At 44.0% G+C, this 27471-nt stretch overlaps 1 protein-coding gene across 2 annotated transcripts; it reads right to left on the bottom strand.

The window, feature by feature from the left end:
* Positions 1-2895: 2895 nt before the first annotated feature.
* On the bottom strand, positions 2896-20984 carry si:ch211-161c3.6 (high mobility group AT-hook 2b). Of its 2 annotated transcripts, none has more exons than XM_036534271.1 (6): positions 20762-20984; positions 16796-17054; positions 16376-16459; positions 15805-15855; positions 10968-11000; positions 2896-3920 (listed from the first exon to the last, which is right to left on the bottom strand). In XM_036534271.1, the coding sequence occupies exons 2-6, from the start codon at positions 16898-16900 to the stop codon at positions 3849-3851; spliced, it is 345 nt and encodes a 114-aa protein (XP_036390164.1). In that variant the 5' UTR covers positions 16901-17054; positions 20762-20984; the 3' UTR covers positions 2896-3848. The 2 variants fall into 2 exon arrangements, with proteins under 2 accessions (XP_036390164.1, XP_036390165.1); XM_036534272.1 differs by lacking the exon at positions 20762-20984 and adding an exon at positions 20239-20271.
* Positions 20985-27471: the final 6487 nt, after the last annotated feature.

Here is a 27471-nt window from a genome sequence, read left to right as displayed (position 1 = left end):
ACACACACACACACACACACACACACACACACACACACATGCACACACACACACTACTAAAACCAAATGGCGCCAAATATAGATCAAAGCTGAGTGTTGCTCAGTGAGTGAACACGACCTGCACTACACTCATAGCCTTGTATTTTGTACCAAAATGCGAAACAGTACAAAACTGTAAACCTGACATTCTGAGGAAGTGCTTCAATCAAAATTCTCACTGATGAGGCTTCTGAGCACAGCACTCCCTGGGGGTGCACTGTGAAGAAGCAAACTCTCCCAAAACGGGCTGATGGACATGGGGAGAAACAATGACTGGCCCTTCGAGTGGCCTCTACTGCAGCCGCCAACCCGTGAGAGAATGTGAAGCACTATCAGAACTAACTTTGAGAACTGCAGTACCTGGAGGTCTAGACCAACACTGACCATGCCTGTCCTCCCTGAGGTGCCTGACGTTTCTGGAGCATGCATGAATGTAAAGTAGCACCCAGCATCCTTCACTAGAATCAGAACTGGAACGGACTGTCGCTGCTGCAGAATGACCTGACAGCAGGGGTTCTCTCGGCACCTGAATATGTACCATTCAGTCCACGCTGCTACAAAGTCATAAGAATCAATGCACAAAACGAAAGAGGAAAAACAGAACCCAAGAGAGTCAGTGCCGGGCACCAGAAAAATGTCCACTTTGCAATGGGGGGGTATGTAATTTTCACTGCATGTGCACAGGATACTCTGTTAGAAGTCCTTGATCCAGTCACAGCTTACGTCACTGTACTTAAGGCTGTGCACTTTCAATTTATATGTGTCGGTAAACATACAAATTTTAAACACTTATACGACAACGCTTATTTTCTATAAAAATATAACATTGCATAATGAAACAATAGTTGTTCATGAGTTTAAAAATAAAAAAATAAAAAACAATACATGACCTGTCCTATACTGAATATTGACCCTTCAACCGCTACTCTATCTCCCCTTACATATATACAAGGTAATACACTCTTCTTCAAGAAAGCCTACTTTAAAAACATAATCATAAATGTCTGGCACACCACTGGGCTCTGTAGCTATACAGACCAGCCCTTTTCTGTACAACAGCACTCGTGTGAAGAGTCTGAATTGGGAGGAGGGCTTCAGCAAGGCGCCATTCTTCGCCAAAGCTGAACACAAAGTGGACACCACCCTGGCTGATGACAACAACACGCTCTCAGCCTGGCTGAGAACCAGGCTATTTACAGGCACTCAGTCACTGCGGAGCCCATCTAACTGTACAAATGGACAAAAAAGTCCTCAAGAGGACCCAAGAGAAGGCAAGAAGAAACAGTAAAAAAACTCAAAAAACATTTCAGACCATCATGAGATAGCCAAAGGAAAGCTCCTCTGATGCGAGCTCCTTGTTAAATGTACTATTACAGGATGAAAATGACCCTCTGCATCCACGAGGCAAGCCGTGAGGCTCAATGTATAACTCAATCAGTGCTTGTCACTGGCCCGGGGCCCCAGCTATACCCCTAAAATTTGGGCATGCCCACGAATGTCCTTATTTTTCAGGGTGGTGTCAGGGTCAAGCCAATGCCGATTTTGGCTTAGAGAGTTCCCCAATCAGTTTATTCAAAAACACTGGTTGCCATGGAAACTGGCTGGTGATAAGACGGGCCCATGAGAGAGAGAGACGCTATGCACCTCTCCTTGCCAGAGCTAACACATGTGACCTGGTTAGGTGGCCCCTGGCAGGAGGTGTGGGAACCTATGCATGTTCTCCGGGTGTTTTTGACAGATGGGCAACAGACGCTCGGCACCTGCATGCTTGTTCTTGACTGCTGACCTTTCTTGCTATAACACAACACACCACCTGTCTTGTACCAGAGTACAGCCTATCTCTTCATCTGACCCCTTCCAGGAAAAAGTACATGCCCTATCACATATTGCCCTATCACAATTTAGCCATGGCACCAGCACCTGTTGCCTTCCTACACAAGGTAGCTACTTTAGCTCTTGTTCTCTGCAAGGTGATCATTCTGACTTCCTACAGATATTCCAACAGTCAGCAATCTTATGCACTGGTCAGCTGCTTTCTTAACAGTGCTTATAACTGATCCAAACAGCATAATGTCCTTATATCCATGATAAAAGAACAACTATTTTTAATTTTTGAAAGCCAAAAGGTGTTCCCACTGGAGTCACAACTTTTGGGTGTGGCCTTGAGCAGATGGGACAGTCCCTTCAGTGTGACTTTGAATGGAGCACAGTGTGTCTGGGGTATGTTGTCCTGAGTGGTTGTGGGAGGTATGCGTCTAGAGAAGCTTGTCCTATCCTGAGTGGGAGTTGTATGTGTGTGTGTGTGTGTGTGTGTGTATGTGTGTGTGAGTGTGTGTATGGGGAAGGGGTTGGTTGCGTCAGTGCTATGCTCTCCAATCCTCGCTGTGGCTGAGGTAGACTGGGAGGTCAGGGGGGGCCGAACCCTCGTAGCGCCCCTTTGCTGAGGTTTCTATGTCATCTGTCGCTTCAACAATATATGAAAACAATATACATAAATCACAACAACTATACTGTGACTGAATACTATGAGATATGTTCCTGAATTATTATGAGTCAAGCAAAATTATTTGAAAAAATACCTGAAATGTAAATGAATTACAGTACCATGGTAAAGAGTACTGTTCACTGCAGTAAAGCACACCATTTACCATAGCCAAACTGGAACCTGAACAAGGTGAGAGGTCACATAGAAAGTGAACTGGTAAACAACTGCTCAAATAGAAGAATGCAGACACAATAATGAAGGACAGTTATCCATCTGATTTTGGTGATAAAAATATCCTCCTCTTTCCACTCCCACTGATGGGAGAGGAATAAGTGAACAGTATTTCAAGTGAAGGTTCCATGTGACTGAGGTCGGCAGGGTCGTAACCCCTGCTTAAGTTATGTGGTATGAGATGATGTCGGTGAGCATTGAGGACAGAGAACACCTGAGCCAAGCTCCTGATGAGAAGAGCCAGCCCCCTCCCCCCCTCCATCCCACCCTTTCATCCCCAGCAACATGGAGCATGCACCACCATGATGTCATCAAAGTGGGACAGAGCTCTCTGGGAACGGCGTATCAGACACATCCTGTCTCCTCGCATACACGTGCAAGCACACTCAAACACACATGCAAGCACACATGCACACTCGCTCAGCAGGGCTTTGTTCAAATTGCCCCACTGACATCGTGTAAGTGGATTTCTATGGATAAATGCTGGCGTGTTTGAGTGGATGCCAAAACGCTGTTCTTTCTGCCAGACCTGGGGTGGCATCAGCCAGTGGGGAGACCACATAGGTCACTTAAAGAAACACATACAGAAGTGCCAACATGTTAGACAATTGAACTCTCAACCCTGCTCCTGCTGAAAGACAATATGAGCAGAACAGGGTCAAGACAAAGCAAATTTCTCACTCCCATGATTCAGTGCGGCAGCTGCCCTGCAAACATAGTAGGTAAACAGTACGTTTGATTGTTTTGATGAAAACAGTAAAACATTGAAAATACTTATTTTTTTGTTCCTACAGTATAAACTGAAACAAAAATGAGAAACACAGTTTAAAAATAAGGGTCATGGGACTGAGGGCGAGGAGGACAGTGGCTGTCGAGAGTCGGCCATTCACACCGGCCCAGAGCGGTCACAGGCGGAGGCCTACCTTGGCAGTGGAAGCTGTTTTACCTTTTGTTTTGCATGTAAAAAATATATGAAAAAAATGAGAAACTCTATTATTTTTCCTGTTTTGCAATCTTCATGGCTCGCTGGGTGCTCGGTCCTCCCTCGTCCCTGCCGCCACCCAGCCAGTGAGGTAGGTGTGTGCCGCGCTGCCTAATCCCCTTCCGCAGGGGGCGGGGCCTGAGAGGGACCCTCCCTCGCCTCCTCCTCCTCCTCCCGCTCACCCTGTGTGTGGGACAGGGAAGAATTAGCGCCACCTTTTGGGGTCTGTGTACCTGTGATTTAAAGGGGGGTACCAGCCCCTCTTCACCACTTTCGAGTATTTACACAAGGTTAAATGGAAAGTCACACATGATGTAAATACATCTGTACATCTTTTTAAATTGCAACAAACTTAACCCTGTAAAACGAGACATCTTTAAGAGGTATACCGCTCCTAACTACTTGGAATGGAACAGAATGGGATGTCACAAAGGACATATTCCCTTTGCCCAAACAGACATCAACCGCACAAACAAAAAAACATACAGTATCATATCCAGTTCACGTTTCACATTTCAACATTAGAAAACATATATAACAGAGGACTTGGGAAATGCTGCAGTGTTGGACAGTACGTAGCATAATGTTCAAGAGACCGTGGAAGAGTGGGACGGTTTAGGTTTATGTGGATGCAGGACAGAGCAGGACAGTGGGATAATGCACCACAGTGTGACAGCTGTGGGACAGCGTGTGACAGAGTGGGCCGGTGCTTAGGGTGGGATGATGCGACACAGTGTGAGAGACCCGGCGGTCAGAGCGGGCCGGTGTGAGGGTTCGTCGGGAGCACGGTTCTCCAGCAGGCTTACGGACGGATGTTTCCGCCAGCTGTGGAACAGGGTGCCCTTTCAGTCACCCCCCTACCCCCCGTTCCCCCCCGAATCGCTTCTTCCTGCTCCCCCGCCTCCCTGCCCTCTTGTCTTCCCTATTACCTCATGTGCAAGTGATGCACCCCCCCTCCTCCTCCCATCAGCTCAGCCATAAGGCATTAGATTTATTTCTGCCACTTGTGTTCTTATTCATTCCAGTCCCCCGCCACCCCCTGGGGCAATACATCCACATTTACAAAGGACTCGAACAGGAAGTGTTCCAGATTTACTGTATCCTTATGACTGAGAGTCAGGGATAAATGGACAAAGAAAAGCGCATAGACAGGATTAGTTAGTGGCACTTACTAACCCTCGCTAACTACAGACTTGTTTAATCAACGGTAATAGAAGTCTTTCCCCGCGGAAGTGTTAAGCAGAGACTGTATGGGGCAGTAGCTCACCAGTGGCTGTGTAGCAGTAGAGAGGAGAAGGCAAGCTGAGAACAATCTCTACATCTGGGCCTATTTACACATTCCCCCAAAATGCACACATTCACACAATCACATAATCACACACGTGCATGCGTGCATGCATGCATGAACACACATGCACACTTGGATGAACACTGACACACCGTACACAAACACAAATTTCCAACACACATTCACAAACTCATAAATGCTCAACAAAAAAGCGCTCATAAACAACGTACATGCACACACATTTATACACTAAAGTGTTAGTTTATCTGGCGTTCATTTGCGGGTGGTACTGTAAACTACAGTGCTGAAAAGCCACTGATGTCCAGTTGTGCTAAGACTGGCCCAGGTCCAGCTTTCACCCACTTTGCCCCCCTTTCGCTGTACTCAACACTTTGACAACAGAGCACACATGTGGGGAAGAGCATGTGTCCTCAATGGCAGTCCACAGTTCCCACACCGCCTGCCAGCTCCACGGGGGGAGAGAGAGAGAGAGAAAGAGAGAGAGAGAGGGAGAGAGAGAGAGAGAAAGAGAGAGAGAGGGAGAGAGGGAAGGAGAAAGGCAGGGAGAGTGAAAGAGAGAGCACTATAATCCCCCTGACACTTTGACTAGCCACTGCACCCACTGATGCCACATACTGACCTACCCAAACTAAAGTGCCATTGTTAGGTTGCAGATGAACGTGAACTCTGGATGCACACTGTGTTGAGTGTCCACCTTCCTTCATGACTGGAGCAGGAGAGGGACACAGGTAAGATTAATTGTGAACATGAGTGAGTGTGTGTGTCCAGGGGGTCAGTGGGTTTAATTGTGAATGTGAGGGAATATGTGTGCGCAGGGGGTCGGTGGGTTTACTTGTGAATGTGAGAGAATGTGTGTATACAGGGGGTCAGTGGGTTTACTTGTGAATGTGAGAGAATATGTGTGTTCAGGGGGGTCAGTGGGTTTAGTTGTGAATGTGAGAGAATGTGTGTGCACAGGGGGTCAGTGGGTTTAGTTGTGAATGTGAGAGAGTGTGTGTGTGTGTCGGGAGCAGGTGGGGTTGGCTGGCTTCTGGGGAAGTGACAGATCCGACCGCAGGAAGTCTGGGAGAATACAAAGTGCACCACAAAACCGTTATACCCCCCCAGGCTTTGGAAGAACAGGGTGGCCTGGGCCCTGCAGATCCTTCCAGATAAGAGGCAGGGTCTTTCTCAGTGGCCAGAGAACACCCCCTCCTCCTCCTCTCCCCTAGTTCCTCTGCCCTGACAGCCTGCACCTGCCTCCTCTGTGTGTGTGTGCGTGCACGCGCTTATATGCTCTCCATCCAGCAGTCCCTGTGCATTGGGACAACAAATGCCATTTCTTTCACTATTCATGTGTCCATTTTTACATCCATTTCTGAGACCCAACATCTGTCAGTCCTTATACTGTATAAACTGCAAAACAATTGCTCTGTTACCACAAAATAACTTGTGATGCTTTTCTATGAGATACGGCTGTTAGAGATTCTCTCTCCACCCACCATTAGGGCACAAGGTATCCCTAATCCAAAAACAAAATGGAAAAAAAATAGAAAATAAGCCAATAACTTACTTCCATGCAAGAAATAAAAAGAACAAAAGAAAACATCTATTCTCTTTAATGTAATCTGAAGCTTTTCCTTAGTTCAGACATTCTTAGAGGCTTACATCTTTCCATTTGAACAAACAAGCATTTATAAGTGACAGTTCCACACCACTGCAGACTGGCATGGGGCACATACTGGGGAAAGCAAGAAGAGCACCCAGGAAACAGGAAACAGGAAACAGGCATTTGGCCCAGGCTGGTTCCATGAGATTCATTTACTGAGCAGATGCTCCTAACTGGGGTGACCTTCAGAGCTTAGTGTTTTACTTCCCCGACTATGTTGCTCAAGCACGTAACAACAGCACTCCACCCAGCACTTGAAACCTAAACCCCCAGGATCAATGACCAGTGTCAAAACCATTAAAACTTCTGCCCACATTTCAATGAAACTGATACTGAAAGTCCACACCTAAATCTGGCACAGGCTCAACGATTGCAACGCCTTATTAACTGGTATTAGTAATCACACACTGCACTGACAACTAACACAAAATGTGGTCTCTGCACTCCTTACCAGAACAAACAAAATGACACATTACTCCATTTCAATATGATAGCAGTTACAATACTATTTTAAAGACCAAAGGGGCCTGAAATGTCTTTAGGGTATTACATTGTCTGGATTTTGTCTATCTCAGGGCACTGATTTCATGTGAACCCATCAGAGATCTCAGGGCTGTTTATCTCAACGTCTTTTCTGTGTCTCCATTAGTCACTTTTAAACAGAGTGATTGGCATTTTATGTCCAACAGATTATTAAATTGTACATCTTGAGTAGCCTGAGTACATCAGAGCTGCACAAAATCTATTTTAAATCCCTTTTAATGACACAATTTTTAAAAATACATTTCAACTCTGCATTTCAGTTTGATCTCTCCTGAAATAGTATTTTTTCTTGCACTCAGACCTTTACCTTGCTAGGCTCCCTGGTAACAAAGAAGCATTTACAAGTGACAGTTCCACACCGTTGCAGACTCGCATACCGTGCGTAGTGTGGAAAGCAGAAGAGCACCCATTATGCTAACACCCAAAACAACTTGTTGTTGGCATAATGCTTGTACATGTATATTCATCTTACAGGAACACAAATCGCATGAAGGACGCATTAAAGATCATGTTTATCACAACTGTTATCATTAATGAGTTGACGTTGAGATACTAGCAGACGAATGTCCTGCGTCAGAACTCTCACGCAGTGACGCCGCCTCACCGCACCCGCACTGTTGCGTGACAGCGGCAGCCGTTGCGCTTGCAAATAGTCCCCGTTGCCACGGCGACAGAGGTGTAAATGTCTGGCAATGCCACGAAGCGGGGACACCGGGAGGGAGGGGGCGGGGGGGAGTTGACATCACAGCTGACGGCATTGTGGTCAAGGCCGCCGGGGTTATGCGTCAGGAATACACAGGAAGGGATGTCAGCGCGGCTCGCAGTCAGAAGCAGAGCCTCGCATCTTCCTGGAAACCCGACGCACGAGTGAGCCACAGCAACAGCAGCACGCCGGCGGCGCCACATCACAGCGGCACCTGCAGCGCGCGGGGCCTGCAGTGGCCGCGCTCTCGTCCCCCTCCCGCTGCAGCACAGGGAGGCAGACCACAGAGCGTGTTGCAGCCTCTCCTGCTGGGTCTGCGCTGCCCATACCGAACGCATCGCTCCGCTCTCCAAAGCACTCTGGCTTTGATTCTGTTCTCTACAATATCTGACGCACCCACACAATTCCCTGAACGCCTCAACCTTTAACAGGGAACCTTGAGGCCAGTGCCCTCTGCAGTCCAGCAGTGGAAATGCTCCATGGGGTGTACAAAGGAGCAATTTGATTTAGACTAGTTATGTTCCTCTCTGTCAGACAGGGAAGAGGGGGGCAGTGAGCAGTTTTCTCCAGCAGCGATTGGCCCTACCAGCGGTAACCCTAGATGCAGAATTCATAAGTTAATAACCATCGTTTGTTCTGTATAACAGTACAAAAAGGACAACTATCTGACATTTTCAAAGCACATTTCTGTTTTTTATTATAGCTATAGCTGAAGTGTCACATTCAACTTCCATGATTCAGATTCAGCCCTGGGCTGTAAAACTGCTGTTGTGTCCCTCACCAGGTAACTGACCCAAAGCGCACGTAAACATCCTGAAAATAAATGGTAAATAAATACACTACATGCAGTGTAATCCTCCTGGATATGTGTGTCTGCTTAGCAAGTGAATAACAAAAAATGTAGTTTCAGTTCTACTGACTGAGGCACTTAGCCTTCATTGGTGAAAGTAAGGAGAGAGACGCACTAATAGCTTACAGAATGCATAAGATGCTTTGTAAGTTGCATAGAGCAAGTGTGTCTGTTGGACAGATGAATAATAATGGTAATTACGAGTTTGCGGATTGTGGCACGCCAGCGCTGCCCCCAGAACTGAGGGGTTTCCCACCTTTCAAGGAAATTCATCTATACGCGAAACCGAGAGGAGCGAGGAAGAGGACGGTTACGTCTGGTTTCCTCTCTCTATCCTGACTCATCTCCCCCCCACCCACCCCCCCACCTGCGGCTCGGCTTTCAGCGAAAGTGAGAGAGAGACGGTCAGCTTGACAGTTGAAGATGTCGTTTTTGGTTTCTTTTGGTTTCTGTGAAAGTCAAGCTAGCAGTGAGGGACGGGGAGAACACAAACTAGGACAGCGAAAGGTTCATCTGTTGTTTTAAACAAAGGAGGATGGAGCAAGGGTTTTTTTCTGGTGCAAACAGGGGAAAAATGTTATCATGATTCTTCCCCTTGCAACAAAGGGTAAAAAAAGGTTGTTCTATGAGCACAGACAATGAACAGGTAAATGTAAATACAAATTATGATCCTCATGCACCAGCAACATCAACTTGATATGAGCTGCAAAAAAATTACAGCATAGGCTGTAAACCAAAGGGAAATGTGTGGGTCAAGGCCATTTGGCCAGTATTATAATCACATACGAATATACCTCCATTTACAAAAATAACTTCAGTCAAAACATTGTTTTTAACTATGCATTTCTCACAATTTATTTTTGCACTATGGAGTGACAGAGAGACATACTACTTTGCCCTCTCCTGTCCGAGAGGAACCCCTAATACATCAGGGTTTACAAATGATGCATTCTGTACTCATTAGCCCATACAGCTTCTGTTGACTGTTTAAAAACATAAAAGTACATGTTTCATCTCTCTGCCGTGCACCTCTGCACCTGGTCATAATTATATCTCTTACATATCTTGGGAAGAAATCTGTACACTAATCCAAGATAATATTTGATATCTTAAACCTAGCTGGGGCATGATCTTTCTGAAGTGGCATGTGATGTTGTGTTTTAACCAGAGGAGGGAGCTCTAAAAGCATAATGAATATGGCTCTTCTGGGGAGAAACAGAAGTTGCTGCATCAAGAGCTTGCAGTGTGGTATGGTCTGGTGTGGTGGATATTTTTTTTTTATCAGTAAGCAAGTGAGCTTATTTCTACATGACACAAAGTGAAAAGGTTAAAATGAGTAACACAACTTGCAGTTGGACTTCCCACGAATGCAGCTAACTAGACCTACCTCTGACTAAGTGGAAGTTACTAACTGCCTGTAACTGTTGCTGACAGATGGTAGCAAGAGAACATTTGTATAATTACTGGTAAAAGAACAGGGGGGATTTTGGGACAAGAACATGCAGAAGTATTGGATGGTTCTGTAGCTTCCACAATTATGGGCAGCAAATCTTCAACAAGTACAATCTTCTCTGTTTTTAAACCAAATTCTTATTCATCCAGTTAAGAAATACACATTCGCCTCTTAACCTGCTTTTTGCACGCTTCCTCTCGCCTTCTTTTTGGTACAAAGTTTGCCAGCAAACTGCATTGCCATTATGAAAGGGTGTTTCACATGCCATCTTACTCTCCCACAGCTTTGTCAGTGACATTGTAATTAATGGAAGCCACACTGCAATGTTATCTCTTTCCGTGCCTGGACACACCTGGACCCAAAGCTCGCCTCCTCATCTCAGCCGATCTGTGGCAAATGCCTGGAGCATGGTGGGTCTTACTACATCTCCACAGACAAAGCTGCGATACAATTCCCTGCTCCTTGAAATGTGACAAAAAGCACTACACATACACAATGCATTGCCTTACCCACACAACCTTATGCACAACCTTACAGCAGGACAAAAAGCAGTACAGTTAAAACACCACACAGCACTGCTGGGTTTGAGGTGAGAACAGCTCAGGTCAATCTCTCCGACAGGAACATTTCTAATGAGTGAAAAGGGGCTGGACGTTTCCCAATAAGAAACACTGTCTGTTTCACAACTGAGATCATATCAAGCAGACAAGCTGACTTCTCTTACCTGCGCTGCTTCTTCTTGAACCACTTTCTGGGGCTGAAAAAGAGGAGAGAGAAACAAAGAATGATCCACAATCCACAATCTTTTGTCTGGTAAAGATACATTTATTACTGCTAGCCTTTTCCATGGCTGCTCACTTGTATGTAGTATATAACCTATTTAAAAGTTACCCATAACTCATTCAAAGCTTACACCTGTACACCTTAAACACTCTGTAACCTATAAGCAAAGGTACAACAACCTTGTCATGTGTTCTGGGCCAGGCTGAGCAGATTCGGGCTGGGCTCATCTGGACTTGACTTGGTCTGGTTCTGTCAGTGGAAATGAGGTATTGCATCTGATTGCGTCAATGGAAGTCTGGTCTGTTTTTACCTGGAGCAGCATCCACTGGACCTCCAGCTGTGCACATCAGTTTCTGCTCTACAACTGACTAAAGCTTCATTAATATTACCGATGTTGAGAAATTCCCAGCTGTAAGGTAGTGCATATTAAAATATAATCACAATCTATGAAAGGCCAGAAATTTATATAAGTGTGCCTAGGGCAGTGGAAGAGAGCGACCGACAAATCTTTTACTAAACCAATTATATTTATGAGAATTTTGCCCCTTAAAAATACATTACGTATTCAGCTATATTGACTAAGTTTAGTTATCAATTCAGTAATGGCCAATTAATGGTTATTCATTTAGTTTCAGGGTGATTAAATTAATGAAACAATTACACAATCTTAACTGACACCTGGTCCAACTTTGTGACTCAAATATTAAAAAAATAACATTGGAAAAAAGGCCTGTAACAATTGTGTTTGCATGAAGTCATCTTTCGCTAACACACATTTCTCTCATAAAGGAACTGAAGACAATAACTGTCAGGTAATCCCAAACCCAGACTGGCATTCTGACAACAATTCAGTTGAAAGTATACAGTGTGCCCCCGGGACCAGGCTAGGGAAACCCTGTTCCTTCTCATTCTTTGAAATCTTTTCTCCAGTATTCTGTGGCAGGTTTCACATAAATGTTCATTGTGTGGCCAAAACATCATTCCCTGAATGGGTTGGGTGCACACATTACTAATGGCAACAATAACAAGTTCACTATAGCATGCATGTCACTTTCAATAAAAAATACATCGAGTAGAACCAAATATACATCCTCTAAATCTGCTTCTGAATTCACCTTTCTCACTGCCAGTCATACTGAAGGATAACCTTTCTCACTGCCAGTCATACTGAAGGATACCTTTATGTGCCCCACCCAGGGGCCCTGAGTACTTCCATCCAGCATGCCAGCAGTGGTCACTTAATTCACAGAGCAACTTAGGATGGCCTATGTTCATGAATAGTTTTGTAAAATGTTCACAAGTTGTCAAAATTAAGGTGCCAAATTCCAGCTTTCAGATGGTCCAGGGGGTCATAATTCTGGCAAAATCCTGGTAACTCCTGGCACATTTTTATGGCTCTGTAAATGGGGAATGTGGACTGTCCCAAAATCACTTGACTCTCCCTCTAGTGACAGTGCTCAGAGAGCCCATAGACAGGGAGCCTGTTTATGTGACTGTAAACAACCTTACAGACTCATCTCTCCCTGACAAACAGCTGCTGGGCCGTAGGGGCGGGAGTAGTGGGAGGGACTGGAGGAGGGGGGAGGGGACACAGTTGACTGGCAATTGACTGCTGCTTCAGAAGAAATGAGTCAGAGAGGCTGTCCATTCATAAAAGCGAGACAGGCCTCTCAAAACAGTGCAGCGGCCAAGTGGCACGCGGTGACATGCTCTGTCCCCGAAGAGAGAGAGGGGACTGGGAATATAGCGACAAATTCACTGGACTGGTTAAAAGTAGCTTTCAAAGCAAAAATTTTCTCAAGTCATTCTACTTCACTGAATGGGAAATGTCCTTTCAAGGATATCACCTAGAAAAGCCTAGAAAAGAGAGATTCGATTGACTAGATTGCAGAATGTGATCAATCCAAAGGGATACTAAGTAGATAAAGCTACAAAGGTGTGTTTAAATTATTCATGATTCTTCAAGTCTGTTAAAAGAGTCTGTTGCATCTTGCTCACGGAGCAGTGACGCCTTTAGCTACATGCAACTAGCAGTGCATCTCACTGAACACTCACGCAGCCTCTGGCATGTTTCAAGCCTCTCCTTTATTCTATAACTTATTTAGTGAAAGATATTAGGTTAGAGCAACTGAAATTCCACAGGATTTGAATCATTAAGATTCTCAGTCCTAAGGCTGACAGAAGCCACTTACATACTTCCTCGTTCTCTGGGGCAGTTCAGGTACAAAGACCCAGAGAATACATACATAAATATGGAGAGACAACAAAGCAGAGAGAGGGTGAGGGTAAGGCGGGAAAGGAAAGTAAAGGAAGGTAGAAGAGAGACTACAAGGAGCAGGGATTAAAACAGAGAACAGCTGAAGAGAGAAGAGGAGAGGCCCAGGGACAGGAGGAGAGGGGCGAGAGAGGAGATCAGGAGAAGAGGGGAGAGGTAAGAGTCTGAGGACAGAGGAGGAGAGGAGAAAGGACAAGGAGAGAAGAAGAAAGGGGAGCAAAGGAAAGGAAAGAAAAAGAGAGGAGAGTAGAGGAGAGCGGAGGAGGGGAGAGGCGGGGGGTGGGGTGGCTGTCGGAGTTGAATTCCATCTGGCAGACATTTCAGAGCAGAGAGGAACCGAAGCAGGGCTGCTGGCTGGGAGCCAGTGGCACTCTCGAGCAGGGAGAGAGAAGAGAGGCCCGTCTCCAGTACATCAGCACCGCGCTCCAGCCTGGGTGGCCGGACCAGAGAAGCCAGCGCCCAGGCTAGGCTCTACTGGGCAGGACCAGCAGTCAGTGGCCTCACACCCTCACACAGCTCATGCACTGATGTCACTACTGATTAGACAGCTTTTCCCTGCTTGTTTCAGGCATAAAACAAATGCTGATTTTAACGATCAATTCAACACCATCTGGTGTTTTATATAGCTATAGTAAGATACATGTCTATTTTCTTGAACATTACATTTTTGTTTTCCAATAAAAAATGTATTAATTCCTGCTGTATCACGTGCAAAAGTTATGCTCATCTTCATATTACGATACCAAAATAATGAGCAATATTTCAAAGTGCTTGGGGAACATTGTCTTTAAAGCAAGGACATGCTTTTTTGCCCAAACAAACACTGACCTTTTTAGCACTACCTCTGTCTCCAGTAGACACGCCTCCTCCTTTAGAGACCCAATGGCATTCTGCTCCTGGAAATCCCGCCTGGCTCCTTGTCCCTCCCTCCCACTCTCTGGGTTCATTTGTGAATGCCGACAACTTGGCCCCCTTTCTCTCCCTGCCCCGCTCTCTCTCTCTCTCTCTCTCTCTCTCTCTCTCTCTCTCTCTCCTTCTCTCTCTCCCCCTCTCTCTTCTTCTCCTCCCTCTCTCCCCCCTCTCTGTCTTTCTATTGTGTGTGGTATCTTTGGAATGCGGGCCCCAGCAGACGCGCTTCCTCTTGTAATCAAACACATTTCCTCCTCCCCGCTGCTCAGTGTGGCCAGCCCAGGCCATTACCCAGACTCCCTTGCAGCACGCTGCAACACATTCCCGCCTTGAAAGCCCGCAGAAGCAGCATACGGGAGCACAGGAGTGCAGAGGACGATTTGGAAATGAGAGACGGGGGGCGGGTAGAGAAAAGAACTAGGACACAGGAACACATGGGCACAGACTCAACAGCACCAGGTTTTGATCTGATTAACCTCAAACTTGCACTGATTTTTTTCCTTCATTACTATGGAGTCACTATGGAGTATTATATGTAAGTTAAGTACACTATGTAAGTTAGAGTATACATGATACAGTATATACCCCTTATGATTGGTCTGTATCAATTTGTAGGTGTTTTAATTGCCTTCTCACTGACAGTATCTACAACATGAAATGATGCAGAATTGTCTTTGAGTATACCTTTCTGCCTAGGTTAAACTGAGCAAATGACTGCTTCAGGAGCCTTTCCATTAAAAATGGTCCCCTTGTCCTAGACTTTGTCCAGTTACAAAATAATAGGCGCATAGTGTATTGTTGGGGCAGGATGTAGAAACTGACAATGACAGGGATGCTCAAATAAACAGAGAGCAGGGAACACTGCTGGGGATGATGGTAGTTCCATAGCTCAGTGTAACTGTGTGTGTGTGTGTGTGTGTGTGTGTGTGTGTGTGTGTGTGCGTGTGTGTGTGTATGTGTGTGTGCACGCGTATGTGTGTGTATGCATGCATGTGTGCGCGTGTGTGTGGGACAAAACAAAAGCACAGACCACTCTTTGGAGGTGAAAAAATGTGATTTTTGGCCCAGAGACATTGAGCTGGACATTGCCAGCAAAGGATTGTGGGAGGAAATTGCCTTCGTGGGCCCTAATAACTTCCCGATGTCCCTCCAACCATGCTGACCCACCTCCCTCACTGGGATGCCCACAACCTGCGCTGGACAAATTCAAAGCACATGGCGAGCAGGAGGAGGGGGGAAAAAGGAAAAACTGCTGACCCCCTTCACGTGAGTCTATGGGGTGGTCAGAGTTCTCCCATGTGAACCTGTCAGTGAGCCGATGAGCCCCCACACCCACATAAAAATGATGGAATCCGTCCACTTTCCCACACTACTCCCACACTGTAGGCTGCGCCTGTGGCCTGCCTGTCTGCCCGCATCACGCCACGCCGGCGGGCCCAAGGTGGCTGAGGTAGACCCTCGCTGCCATCTCACCCAGAGGGTGGGCAGACAACCTGCTTCCTGTTCTCTCCTCACTGGGTGGGTCGGTTATCCTTGGGTGAGGAGTCGGTGTGTGTGTGTGTGTGTGTGCGCGCATGTTTACTCGTCTACTCACCCACTTTCTCGGTCTCCCTCGAGGCCTCTTCTCCCCAACTGGCTCTGCTTTCTGGGACAGACAGGAAGACAGACAGACAGAGGGGGAAAGAGAGAGGGGGAAAGACAGAGAGGGAGAGAGAGTGAGAGAGGGAAGGGAAAAGACCAAATGGAGAGGGATGGAGAGAGGAAAGAGGGAAAGACAGAGAGGGAGAGAGAGAGTGAGACAGGGAAAGAGAGAGGGAGGAAGAAAACAGAGGGAGACAGAGTGAGAATGATACAGAGGTAGAAGGTCAGTGAGCTCAATGTCCTGTCTCCCCCCTCAACCAAGTACACACAGGTGATGATTTGTCACACTCTATCAAACTCAGCTCCATGAGTTTGTGGCATAACTTATGTGAAGATGAATGAAAATTGAATATTTACAAATAACAAGTGTGTGGGCATCCTTCACGAGAGAATAGGAGAGGGACAGACAGGGACAAGGGAAAAGACAGAACCACTCATGTGATAGAGGACCCGCTTAACAAAATATATACACTAACTTTAACAGTCTGTTTTACTAAAGAAGTTAGCAGGATGCTGATTTGTACCTTGGTCGTGGCGCGAGGGCCCTTGTTCTTGCTTCCACGAGGCCGTCCCCTTGGTCTCTTTGGGGTCGGGGGACCAGTGGGCTCCTGGAATGAGGACAGAGTCAAGAACTGCTGTTTTATTGTGACAGTACCATTGTATTGGGGGTGTTTTTGATGATAGAATTTCCTACACTGAGAAAGAGAAATAAACAAGGAGCATGTGTGCTAAACCCTGGATTCAACAGGAGCTTCTGTAAGGAACACACATTTAAAATTCCTGCAAATGAATAAGAAACATATTGTGCGTTCGCCCCTTACAAATGTCATATAGGTCAGAGTTAACTACTCTGCCATCCGTGAGTGATCCTATGGAAGGCCGAGGATGCTCTGGCCAGTCTCATACAGTGCTTCTTTAGGATGAGGGCACAAATGCACTCTGACCTGCTGTGGCTTGCGCGGACGCCCCCTCCCCCTGCGTGGGGTTACGGCGGGAGGCTCGGCTTCGCCCGGCGGCGAGGGCCCCTTCGCTGCCCCATTGTTGCTCATCCCTGCGTCCTTCCACCCGCGTCACCCAACAGAGGGAGGGGGTGTGTTGGCATGGAGCTGCAGCGCTTAGCCCTAGGAGGGGTGGTGGTGGTGGTGTGGGGGGTGCCCAGCTGGCTGCAGCAGACCCGGCCCTGGCAGTGAAGAGGGAGGACACCTGCAGAGAGAGGGGGGGGGGTCAGTCAGTGAGTGACATGCTTGCCCTTAAAATGAGGGAGTCAGTCACTCAGTAACACCATCGCCTTCCGTTTGTATAACCACAGCAGGTGTCCCTCTACTTCTGAGTCTATTGATGCAAATCTCACCAGTCAAAAAGATGCAGTTGTTTCACAATCATCACATTATTCATGCTAGTCGTTTAAAAGGCATTTGCTCACACATAGTTGTGCACATTACACACTGTTATCGGTCTAGACAGTTAAAATTTTCACCAGAGAAGCTGAGGCAAACATCATTCTCAAGTGTATAAAACAAGCCTCTCACCCTAACCACTACATCACATGGTGCTGCTTATATGTATCTAGGTTTGAAAAAAAAAAAAGATGAGGAGGGTTTGTATGAAACAAAGAGAAACTGTGTTATTGATAAACCCAAATGCAATCCACCCTAATCTTGTCCGGGCCATGCCCAAGTCCATATCTCCCCTGTTGGACTGCGCAGTGTGGTTTGGGTCTGAACATGAATAAGGACAGTGAGGCCTGGGCCAGTTGGCAACACTTGCGCCAAGGGGATACCGGAGCATGGACTGTGCCAGCTTGGCAACGCTGTCTCCTGGGTTCCGGACATGGGAACATGCTGCTGCCTTGGAAAAGCAAAGCCTTGGCCACTTCTGCCAACTCAACCACAGGAATAAAAACACACATACATGTGCGCACATAGGCACTCACACACACACACACACACACACACACACACACACTCCCTCTCTCACACTCTCCATGGAACTGGGGAAAGCGTTCCTATGGACCATCTCCAAAGGGCCAGGGCCAGATTTGTTCCTCTAGCATTACAGACATAGTATTCCATGCATTTTTCAAGACTACCACCAAAGAAGCCCCCCCCCCCCTCCCCCTCCTCCCCCCTTTCCCCTTCCTCTGTGCTGATCATGCCAACAAATGCAACAAATTGAGTCCTTCTCAACACTGTGGACCAAAGCAGCACTGCTCAGCTTTAATGAGGGATATTCCTGATTCCAGCTATACAAGTGAATTTACTACAACAAGAGACAGCAGGGAAAGCTACTTCATGATGGTTTTCCTGTCTGAAAATATGTCAAGCATCCTAAATATGCTCCAAAATAAAAACACATTACAGACACTCTGATTACTTTGAAAGCAGTCAGTCAGTTTGCCACGTTAACTTGCACAAGATGTTTTAAAATTAGATCACCACTATAATCACAGTATATTTTAGCAAATACACAATACAATGCAAAGGTTGCTCAGTGGTACTTCTGCCATCACATAACCTTCCCATAACATTGTGAGAATTGTAAATTACACATTGTAATGTGATCTATGTCATCACTGTAACATTACATTTTATTCAAATGTATTACACACCAGATTGAATTAACTTATATTCAACTCTCAAAGCCATTCTCATGTTGTGAGTTTTCCACTAGAGATGAACGTACACATAGGCTACCTACTGCCATTGTTGGTTGAAAGTATATTAGCAATTGTTGCTCTTCATATTAACTGAAAAAACATGTGAGTACACAAAAAGAGAATAAGATGTGGAACACCTGAAGTCCACACATGGACACAACCTCTTACCTAGCTAATTTTATTCCCACACTTACCATTATAACCTCAACTTTACACATGAAGAGAGCTTTGGCAAACTATGTGAAACTCGAGAGCTCCCCCCTCTTACTAAAAGTAGCACAGACATTCTGAATTCAATATGCCAATATCATTTCAGATCAAACCCTGCTCCAAATCCGGCTACTACCGGTTACTACTACAGTGATGCCAGAACTGTGAGTGTGTTCAGACCTTGCGCCTATGCGCGCGTATACTTGATCTTATTTTCCTCATCAAACGCTTCAAGAACACTGTGTCCCTGCGCCAATGACATTCCAGAGCTCAGCGCCTGGGCCTGATCAATCAACAATCAAGAGCTGGAGCAGGGAGAAAAAAACTGTTAAGCACACCTCGAAGATTACAGAAAACACGGCCACTTATCTTTAGAGGCTAAAACACATTGATCGTTATTGAGCATTATGAGATATGGGTTTGGATGGAACAAAAACTGCACGTCGTTGTACGGCTCCCCAATCCAAGACACATACTTACGGTCACTGTCAATAACGCGAGAAGAACAGAAAAATCAATCACAGCCCCTCATAGTTTTGCACATTTGCACAAAATGCACATACCTACATTTGAGTTTTGCGACAGGTAATCATAAAACAACGCTGTGCATGAAATTTAGTTTGTACACATGGCGCTTTGCTGGGAGATAATAGCCGAAACTTGATAGGGGCAATGAAATTAATCAGCACTGACTCCTAACACTATTCCCACACGATAACTTCAACTGATCTGACACCAGACAAATTAAACGATTTTTGAGACAGATATTGCAGCAAGTATGTCTGACTAAGAATCGAGCATATACAGAAGAATCCTGCATAAGCCCAAAGCACGCGGATGGCAGGCGCTTTCCTACTGTAAGGACTTATTTTCACGTTGTCTAAGTATTGGCTGCTATTGCTTGGTTATTTCGTAAGCTTCGCTCGAGGAACGTTTGTAAGACCTGTCAAAATAGCGGTGATACGTAAAACGTAAAGATACATATTGACGAATTTACTACGATACGTGCCAAAAAGATACTCTACTAGGCTATGCGTTTAATCGCTGCGTTCACGTGAGGTGTCGCCAAATGTCACCTTACGACAGTGTCCGTCTACAGTGTTTGTTTACAGACATTCAGTAATTAAACGCTGCGCTAAGGACCACACTACTGACAGATATGTAAACTCTTGCAAAGCAGGAGGCTGCGGGTATTACGATGTTTTTGGCAGTGATATGGGACTCAATGTACTTTTTCCATATGGGCGGCAATTACAAGTGAAAAAACACATTCTGAACATTCTTTGTAAACTACCAAAATGTGTAGCAGCCTACATGCAAACATCAGATCTCCTCTCGGCGGCACTTACGTGGGAACCCAAAATATGGGTGGTCAACATTAAAAAATGCAAACAAAACAGCGCATGTACTCCTATACATCCCAGCAAAACTAAAACAAAAATAAAATTTACCAGTGATACGATTTGCAGACTCCAGCCGCGAAGACTGCTCTGTGGAGTACAGCGTAATTAGAACGCTTACCTGTTGTATGATTTTCCAGAGTCTTTGTAACTATTTTATATAATGCATTTGCAGTGGTGAAATGGAATGCAAGAGCAAGCGAAAGAAACAGTACCCAGGAATGTGTGCAAAAAAAAGGTTAATTCATAAACTTCACACCATGCAACTGACTACATATAGACTCTTACACAAAACTCGTCACCATCGACTCATTTATACAGACGTTACGACCAAAACGGGAAACCCCAAAATCTAAATTAAAAAAGAAAGGAGGGATTAGAAGTGAAATCTCATAATTACACAAGTTGTAAAAGGGAAGAAAGAGGGAAAAATCCCCAAGTCCTTCGCTAACTAGTCTAGACTATGCGTGCGCTTGAGTTTTTGGGGAGGGTGGGGGTACCCGCCTTCCACCACCCCCTCCCAGAAAAAAGAAGAGGAAAAAACTAATAAAATTAAAATACGGCACCTAACTACATGTGAAATAAAAATCATCACGTAAAACTTTCCAACAAAGCACGTGAAATAGCAGAAAGTATTATCTTACCTTTCTTCCAAAATCTTCGTTACTTCTCTTTAAATTAGATTAATGCATATGCATGTAATTACACATTTTACCATATCCACAGTCCACCTTTTATCACGTAAGCTATGCTGGCACTTCTCCTTTTTGTTTATTTGAGAATTTCCAAGGGGAGGGAAGTTCAACTAAAGAGCAAAACTTAGCCTACTTCTAAAACTAATTAAATATCTCTGGCGCTTTCCCTCTCTCCACCTCCCTCCTCGCGCTCTGCCTCGTCTCTCTGTTTCTTTCTCTCTCTCTCTCTCTCTCTCGTCCCCCTTTCCCTCTCTCCGTCCCTCCCTCCCTCTCTCTCTCTTTCTCTCTCTCCTCTCAGTGTGTGATCCGCGTTGCACTGCAGCCCTCCGTAGCCTCGATACATCAAGAAGCCCCCGACTGACAGAGTAAAGACTTGCGCACACTGCCAAACACATCAACAGTACATACTTTCTCTATTATAGCATTCTCCATACGACCAATGGGGAGAATAGTGTGTGTGCGTCTGTGTGTGTGTTTTTTGAGGGGGGGGGGATAGGGGGGTGAGGACAGCCCGCCACACCCCCTGCCTCAAAGCGGAGCCGCCCACTTGCATGGGGAACACCGAGAGAGTTCAATCTTGTGACCAGAGGGGCGGACTGTAAGGGATTACCATATGTATGCATATATGTTAGAAATAGTTATGGGATGTTGGCTGCTAATAAGTTGGGGGATAAACACACCGAAACCACTTCCTTATTTGTTTATGCGCAGCCTCTTCATTTTCTGTTTCGATTTCTGTGCAGTAGAAATAGGTCATTCATATGTGATTTGTATTTTATTTTCCATAATAATGACAGTGACAATACATTTCCTGTGTAGAATTGTTCACAAGGCTGTGCAAAAAGAGCACAGAAAAAAATGAAATGGAAAAAACGAAAGCTGACACATTTGATGGACTACAGATGCATTGTATGGAAATGAATCACAGAGGGGCAGGTCTGAGGGGCTTGTCAAAGTGGGCAGTACACGTGAAACACTGGCAAAAAATGTAAGGCAAGTTTTTTTTTTAGAGGATTTCAAAACAGCCAAGGGCAGGTAAGCAGTTTTCTATTAGATGTGTGGTCATGAGGGCAAAGACAGCAGAGATACATAGAGTCTGTACTGTTCATCCTATCCAGGGGTTCCTGTTCATCATATCTAAGAGTTGAATTTTATTTTCCAACCACAGCTGGTAGAAGCACACTTGCCCACTATGTTGTGGATAAAGTTTTGTTTGTACCTTTTCTTTGACAGGTCATGGTATGTTGTTTTCAGAGGTAGAGCAGACACTTGTAGTTAGCCTATCACAGCAGTGCAGCTGGAGAAGACATGGACAAAGCTTGCCACCTCAGGCTGAGACTTAACATATTAGTTAGACACCTCTGTAGAGATGGGAATACTTACCTGGTCATGGATCACTTTAAGCTGAATTCCTGGAAATATCACCTCATCCTTACCTTACTCACCTGCAAACACATGAGGTGGCCAGGGAGACATACTGTATGGTGCTATTTGAAGCTGGGTGTTGACTTACATCTGAGATTTCACAATGCTGTGTAATACAACAGCAGTTAATTATGTGGCCTGTGTGTAGCAGCCTTGAAGGGTAGCTTCACCAAAAATATAAAATCAAAAGGCCATTGCTTTCTATGCGTTTTATTAAGTATGAATATTGAAAGGCAAGGAAGTGGTTTCACAATGGGGAAATCCTCATATCATTCCAGTTTTATTTTTTTCACACCATTGTCAATGCCTTAAATTCCCTTTCTCTGATGCAAAAGTGATGAACACTACGCTTTTAACTCCCTGCATCACATCAGTTTTTCTGGTTTGTACCTGAGCCTTCAAACCTTGGACAGTTGACTATCCTGAAACATTTATGCCAGTTATATTTGAATATTTTATTAGTTTATATTTTATTTTATTTACAATGTCTGCAGGCTCCATTGCCTCAACATTTTAAAAGTTTTTCATGTCTTCAGATGAAATATTCTCCTAATAAAGTACCTAGAGACTAGACATTTCTCAGTGTCACCCAGTTTTTTTCTTTTGTTTATCAAAGCAAATACCAACAAAACGTAATTAGCGGTAATCCGACAATAATTCATTAAAATTTGTAATCTTCCTTTTTGGTAACCCCAATTCATAATCATGCTAAAACTAATAATCAAAAAAATAATTAAAAAATATGTAAAAAATCTATGGTCTCCAAAGTGGAAGAAGAGAGCTTGTCAGTGCAAATTTTGGCTAATTTGTGGTAATGGTATAAGACACTAGAGGCTGAACAGAAATATGTATTCTTATTTTCAATCAATGTTTTCCTATCTAGGTTACTAAAGGGGATGCATTCAAAGACAAAGGCTTTACATACATCAAACAAGTGATAATGTTAAAATCAAAATTCAAGTTAAATGTATAGTTTAGAAATACCATTGAAGTCATGAGAATATGAAAACTAGGAATTTACTCTGATTAGACACTATTAGCTTGCACTGGAAAAAACTTCAGTGGGAGGTTTTTTTTAATTTCTCAGAAAAGACAGAATTTTGTTTCACAGTCCTTGACTGTCTTAGACTTCTATAGAATTCACTGGTGAATGGTGAAACACAGTAGGTTGAGTGTTACTCATATAGCTCTTTGATTATTCATCTTTTCTCAAAACTGTACTAGGCGAATGTAACAATAAGCTGTATGCATGAAATGAACTGTGCCTCACTCTCCCTGTCCCTTCACCCCTTTCTTTCTCTGGCCCTCTTTCTCTCTCTCTGTCTGTCTCTTTCAGACATGTGCATACAAATATACACATTTTGGTCATAATGAGCCCTGTAAAAAGAATAAACTCTTTATATTTTAAAAAAGTTTACATTTCATCTAAGTACATTAATTTGATATAGAACATGACACACTGTAAAAATACAATGCATTAAAATAATGATTGTATAATTTCCTTTTATTTGGACTAGAGAATCATAGAAGATACTATTTTCTGTTTTCTACATCAAAATGAATCTAGTGATTGGAAGAATACTATGTTGACAGGGACACATGTAACCAATTACCACACCTTAAATAGTTAGAGTTGAGAATATTTTTTCAGTTTGTAATATGATGGTCAGAGATTGGAAATAGAAGGGCTAATAGTGGTGTATTTTCTGTGTCAATTTTTAGTTCTGGCTTTTTTCAGGATTTTTTGAAATTAGTCACCACAGACTTACACAGTTTTAATGATAAGGTGATAAGATGAAAATACAGAAGCCCAAATGTTTGAGTACGCTGTCATGAGATAGATGACACATGTCTGATCTCCTTAGTGATGTCATGTGTTTGCATACTTCATTTCTGAGGAAAGACCTATTTAGTGTCCTGGTTAATCCTGTGCATGCCATGATTAAAAGTGAGTCCAGTACAAACAGTCTGAGTTCCAGAACAAGCATAGTTTTCCCTGTAATTACTTATTTAATACTTTATTATGAGGCATCAAGGGTTCTTCTGTGCAAAAAAAAAAAAAATCCAGGGGAAATGTTTGGTTAAGTATAGTAAGCATTCATAGTCTACATCAGCATGTTAAGGGTCATCTAAGTGTTGAACTAAGCACTTTCCCTGGGTTTCATTTTGCGAATTATTAAAAGTTTGATTCAGGGATAAATGGATGAAACCATTACAAGTTTCAACCAGTTTATGAATATGAAATAATAATAGGAGAGTTATCTATTAAGACATTTACCGAGACTTACCCTAGGTATCTTACAGGTTGTGTATGGTTTTTTGTGTGGATGAAGGATGAAACAATTAAGCATATACCATAGACCAGTACATCTCTCACCCAGTCATTTTGTGTCAAAGAACAGAATGGCATCCTACAATGATGACTCAAGGAAGGATGAAAATCTGAAACATTTCCACAACAAACATTTGGCACATTTGGATCTAATTCTTGACATTTTAAACAGTTCTTTTGTTTCAACGGATATATTTCTATAACTTTCAGCATTTGAAGGAGGGGATATGTTACCCTTCCATAGCAATATGATAAACCTTTCAGATGAACAGCCAGTGTTCAGTGAGCTGCCCAAGAGAATGCTTCCTTAAATCCATGGTGGTCATTTCCCCTGCATTTTGTATATCCATTTAGACTCACAGGTAATGCATAACAGCATACATGCACGCACACAGATTTTTTTTTTTTTTGATAAAAATTACTCGAAGTTAGTGATATGAAGTTGTGAACTCGAATAACCTGTGCACATTTTTTAATATGTAATTCAACTGAACATTTAACACACAATGCACATAAAAACAAACTGTGTTTTTTAGACAGAAAAGATGAGACACATTGTATAAATACAATACCATCAAGAATATTGGTATTCCCATTTAATATTCCAGCATTTGCCTTTGTAATTGTTAATGTGTTCCCTGTGTTCCAATGTTTCTGTGAAAGTCCTTGTTTCTTCCTGTGTGCAGTCCTGAAGTCCTCTGCAAGAAAGGACACAGTGCCTCCTGCTGGAATAAAACTTATTGCACACATTACAAGCAAGCACACTGAATGAGCCCATTCATTTACTGTAGGTATCTGTGTGTTTTCACAAGTAAACAACCTACCAGCTTCAGTACTTCTGACAAATAACTGGTGGAGAAGATGACAAGCTGAGAAGACATTTTTAATGTGAAAATATTGCACATGCATATGTAAGGACCATATATCTGTATACTGCAGATCTTATGGAAAAAGGAGAAAATAGTTATATTTGCCTGAAGCAAATGCACATAATTTATTCTTTATTACTTTGTGTGACAGCTGGAAATGTGACCAATGTTTATGATCCAATGGTATTAATGTGTGTGCATCTGTGCCTACATGTCTGTTTGTGTGTCTATGTACTGTATGTGTGTTTGCATGTCTGTGTATCCTTTGCATTTGTGTGTGCATGTGTAGGTGTGTATGTCTGTGTCTCTGCTTGCATTTGTGTGTTTGTTTGTACCTGTCTGTGTGTCTGTGTGTGCATATGTGTTTGCGTGTGTATGTGTGTGTGGGTGTATGTCTGCTAGTCTGCGTGTGCATGGTACCTTACTGCCTCACATGGGCTTCGGAATGTGCGTGAGATTTGATCGGAATCTAACCTTGAGGTTTGTTTAAGCTGAATTCCATGGATTCATCAGAACTGTGCTGCCGAAATCCTCCTATAGAACTGGCAAGACAAGCTCAATTCCCATAGAATGTGCACAGCATACAGTTTTGCATACAGCACAAAGGAATCTCTTTGGAGACTGGGGGAGGCTGTCAAAAGACAAGCTGAGAGGGGATTTAGGAGTCGCAATGGAGGATGGCTGTGGGGGTGGAAGATGGGGATTGAGGTGAGGTGAGGGTCGTGGGGGGTGGGGGGGGTTAACTATTTGAATCCCATAGTTAGCCTTGTCCAACCTCTGCAGATGTAGAGCATCAGACCCATTCTTGAGATTGCTAAATGAGAAATGGAGACTACCATTAACCTTTTCCTGGGATAGAACACATAGATTAAGGGCCGAAGTAATGCTCTGCTATGCCTCATGGCAAAGAACAATGCCAACACCAGCTCAGCTAAAAAAAAAAAAACAAAAAAAAAAAACAGAATACGCAAAGCCACACTCCATGAAAAGCATCTATTTACATCTCAGCTAAGGTGTGCCAGTATTTTCCTGTGGTATTCTAAGATAAATGGGATACAGTTCAGTATTCGGTTTAAAGGTGGGAGAACCATAGTGTAAAAAAACAGAATACACAGGGCATGCTACCACTTAACAAAAATAAACATCTTAACTAAAGATATTATTCATTTACAAACTTGCTGAAAGAAGATTATGGAAACAAAGATTCTGAATGAATAATGTGTATCAGGACTGGGAACTGGGAGGATCTGATGGGGCAGGTAGACCCTTTTTCTATGGCAGTGAATGAGTGAATGAGTGAGGAGTAACACATATGACTCATGTATTTGATGTACTTCAGGGATGCTAGATACATGCTATATATGCCTACATATACATCTGCTATTGTAGGCAGCTGTGCTTCTCTAACAGAGACAACCTGTCTCTCCACTCCGTACCAAAAGGGGATGGGTACGCCTACTCTCATCGTTGACCCCTCACAGTTGAGTCACAATGAGTTACCTGCAGCCATCAGAAACAGAACACTAACTTAACACTTTCTGGCCTGAATCTGCACCCTGGGGTCTGATGCTGTGGATCTGTCCTGAAACTGGACAGCTGGACAAAGACCTTGGGGCAACACCTCTAAATTAGCATTCCCTATAAACCAAGGAAGGCGTATGTTCAGAAGTAATGATCTAGATTTTGTGCACTGCAGGTTATTGGCCTGTTTTGGAATTTGCCAGTCATGGTAACATCTGCCATACTTGTGCTCAGTAAAGTGTGATTTGAATTGTGTTTTGCACCTTGCTCTGTAGTCACTGATGCAGGCTAATTCACTCAGGATAAGGACACCTGTGAAATGATTTAATGGATGAATATGTAAGACAAGGAGAAGAGAGGAGAAGAGCTCGGGATCCATGACAGTGGAATAATGTGGACAGCACCAGTCATGCTTGCTAATACACCGGGGGAATGGCAGACATTCCGCACCACAGACACTACATTCTGAGACCAAAAATCCTCAGTCAGCCATTGCCCCCTTCTGCTCTGTG

The sequence above is a fragment of the Megalops cyprinoides genome, chromosome 7 (genome assembly GCF_013368585.1).
Source record: "Megalops cyprinoides isolate fMegCyp1 chromosome 7, fMegCyp1.pri, whole genome shotgun sequence".
Classification (NCBI taxonomy): Eukaryota; Metazoa; Chordata; class Actinopteri; order Elopiformes; family Megalopidae; genus Megalops; species Megalops cyprinoides.
The sequence above is the reverse complement of the archived record's forward strand: the minus strand, read 5'-3'. Positions and strand labels throughout refer to the sequence as shown.

Bases quoted from the DNA above. Each gene is read 5' to 3' on its own strand.
- si:ch211-161c3.6 (XM_036534271.1), bottom strand. From the start codon at position 16,900: ATGAGCAACAATGGGGCAGCGAAGGGGCCCTCGCCGCCGGGCGAAGCC. The intron at 16,460-16,795 runs GTCAGAGTGCAT...TCCTCATTCCAG, and splicing joins GTCCGCGCAAGCCACAGCAG to GAGCCCACTGGTCCCCCGAC. The intron at 3,921-10,967 runs GTAAGAGAAGTC...TCCCACACACAG, and splicing joins TTCAAGAAGAAGCAGCGCAG to GGTGAGCGGGAGGAGGAGGA.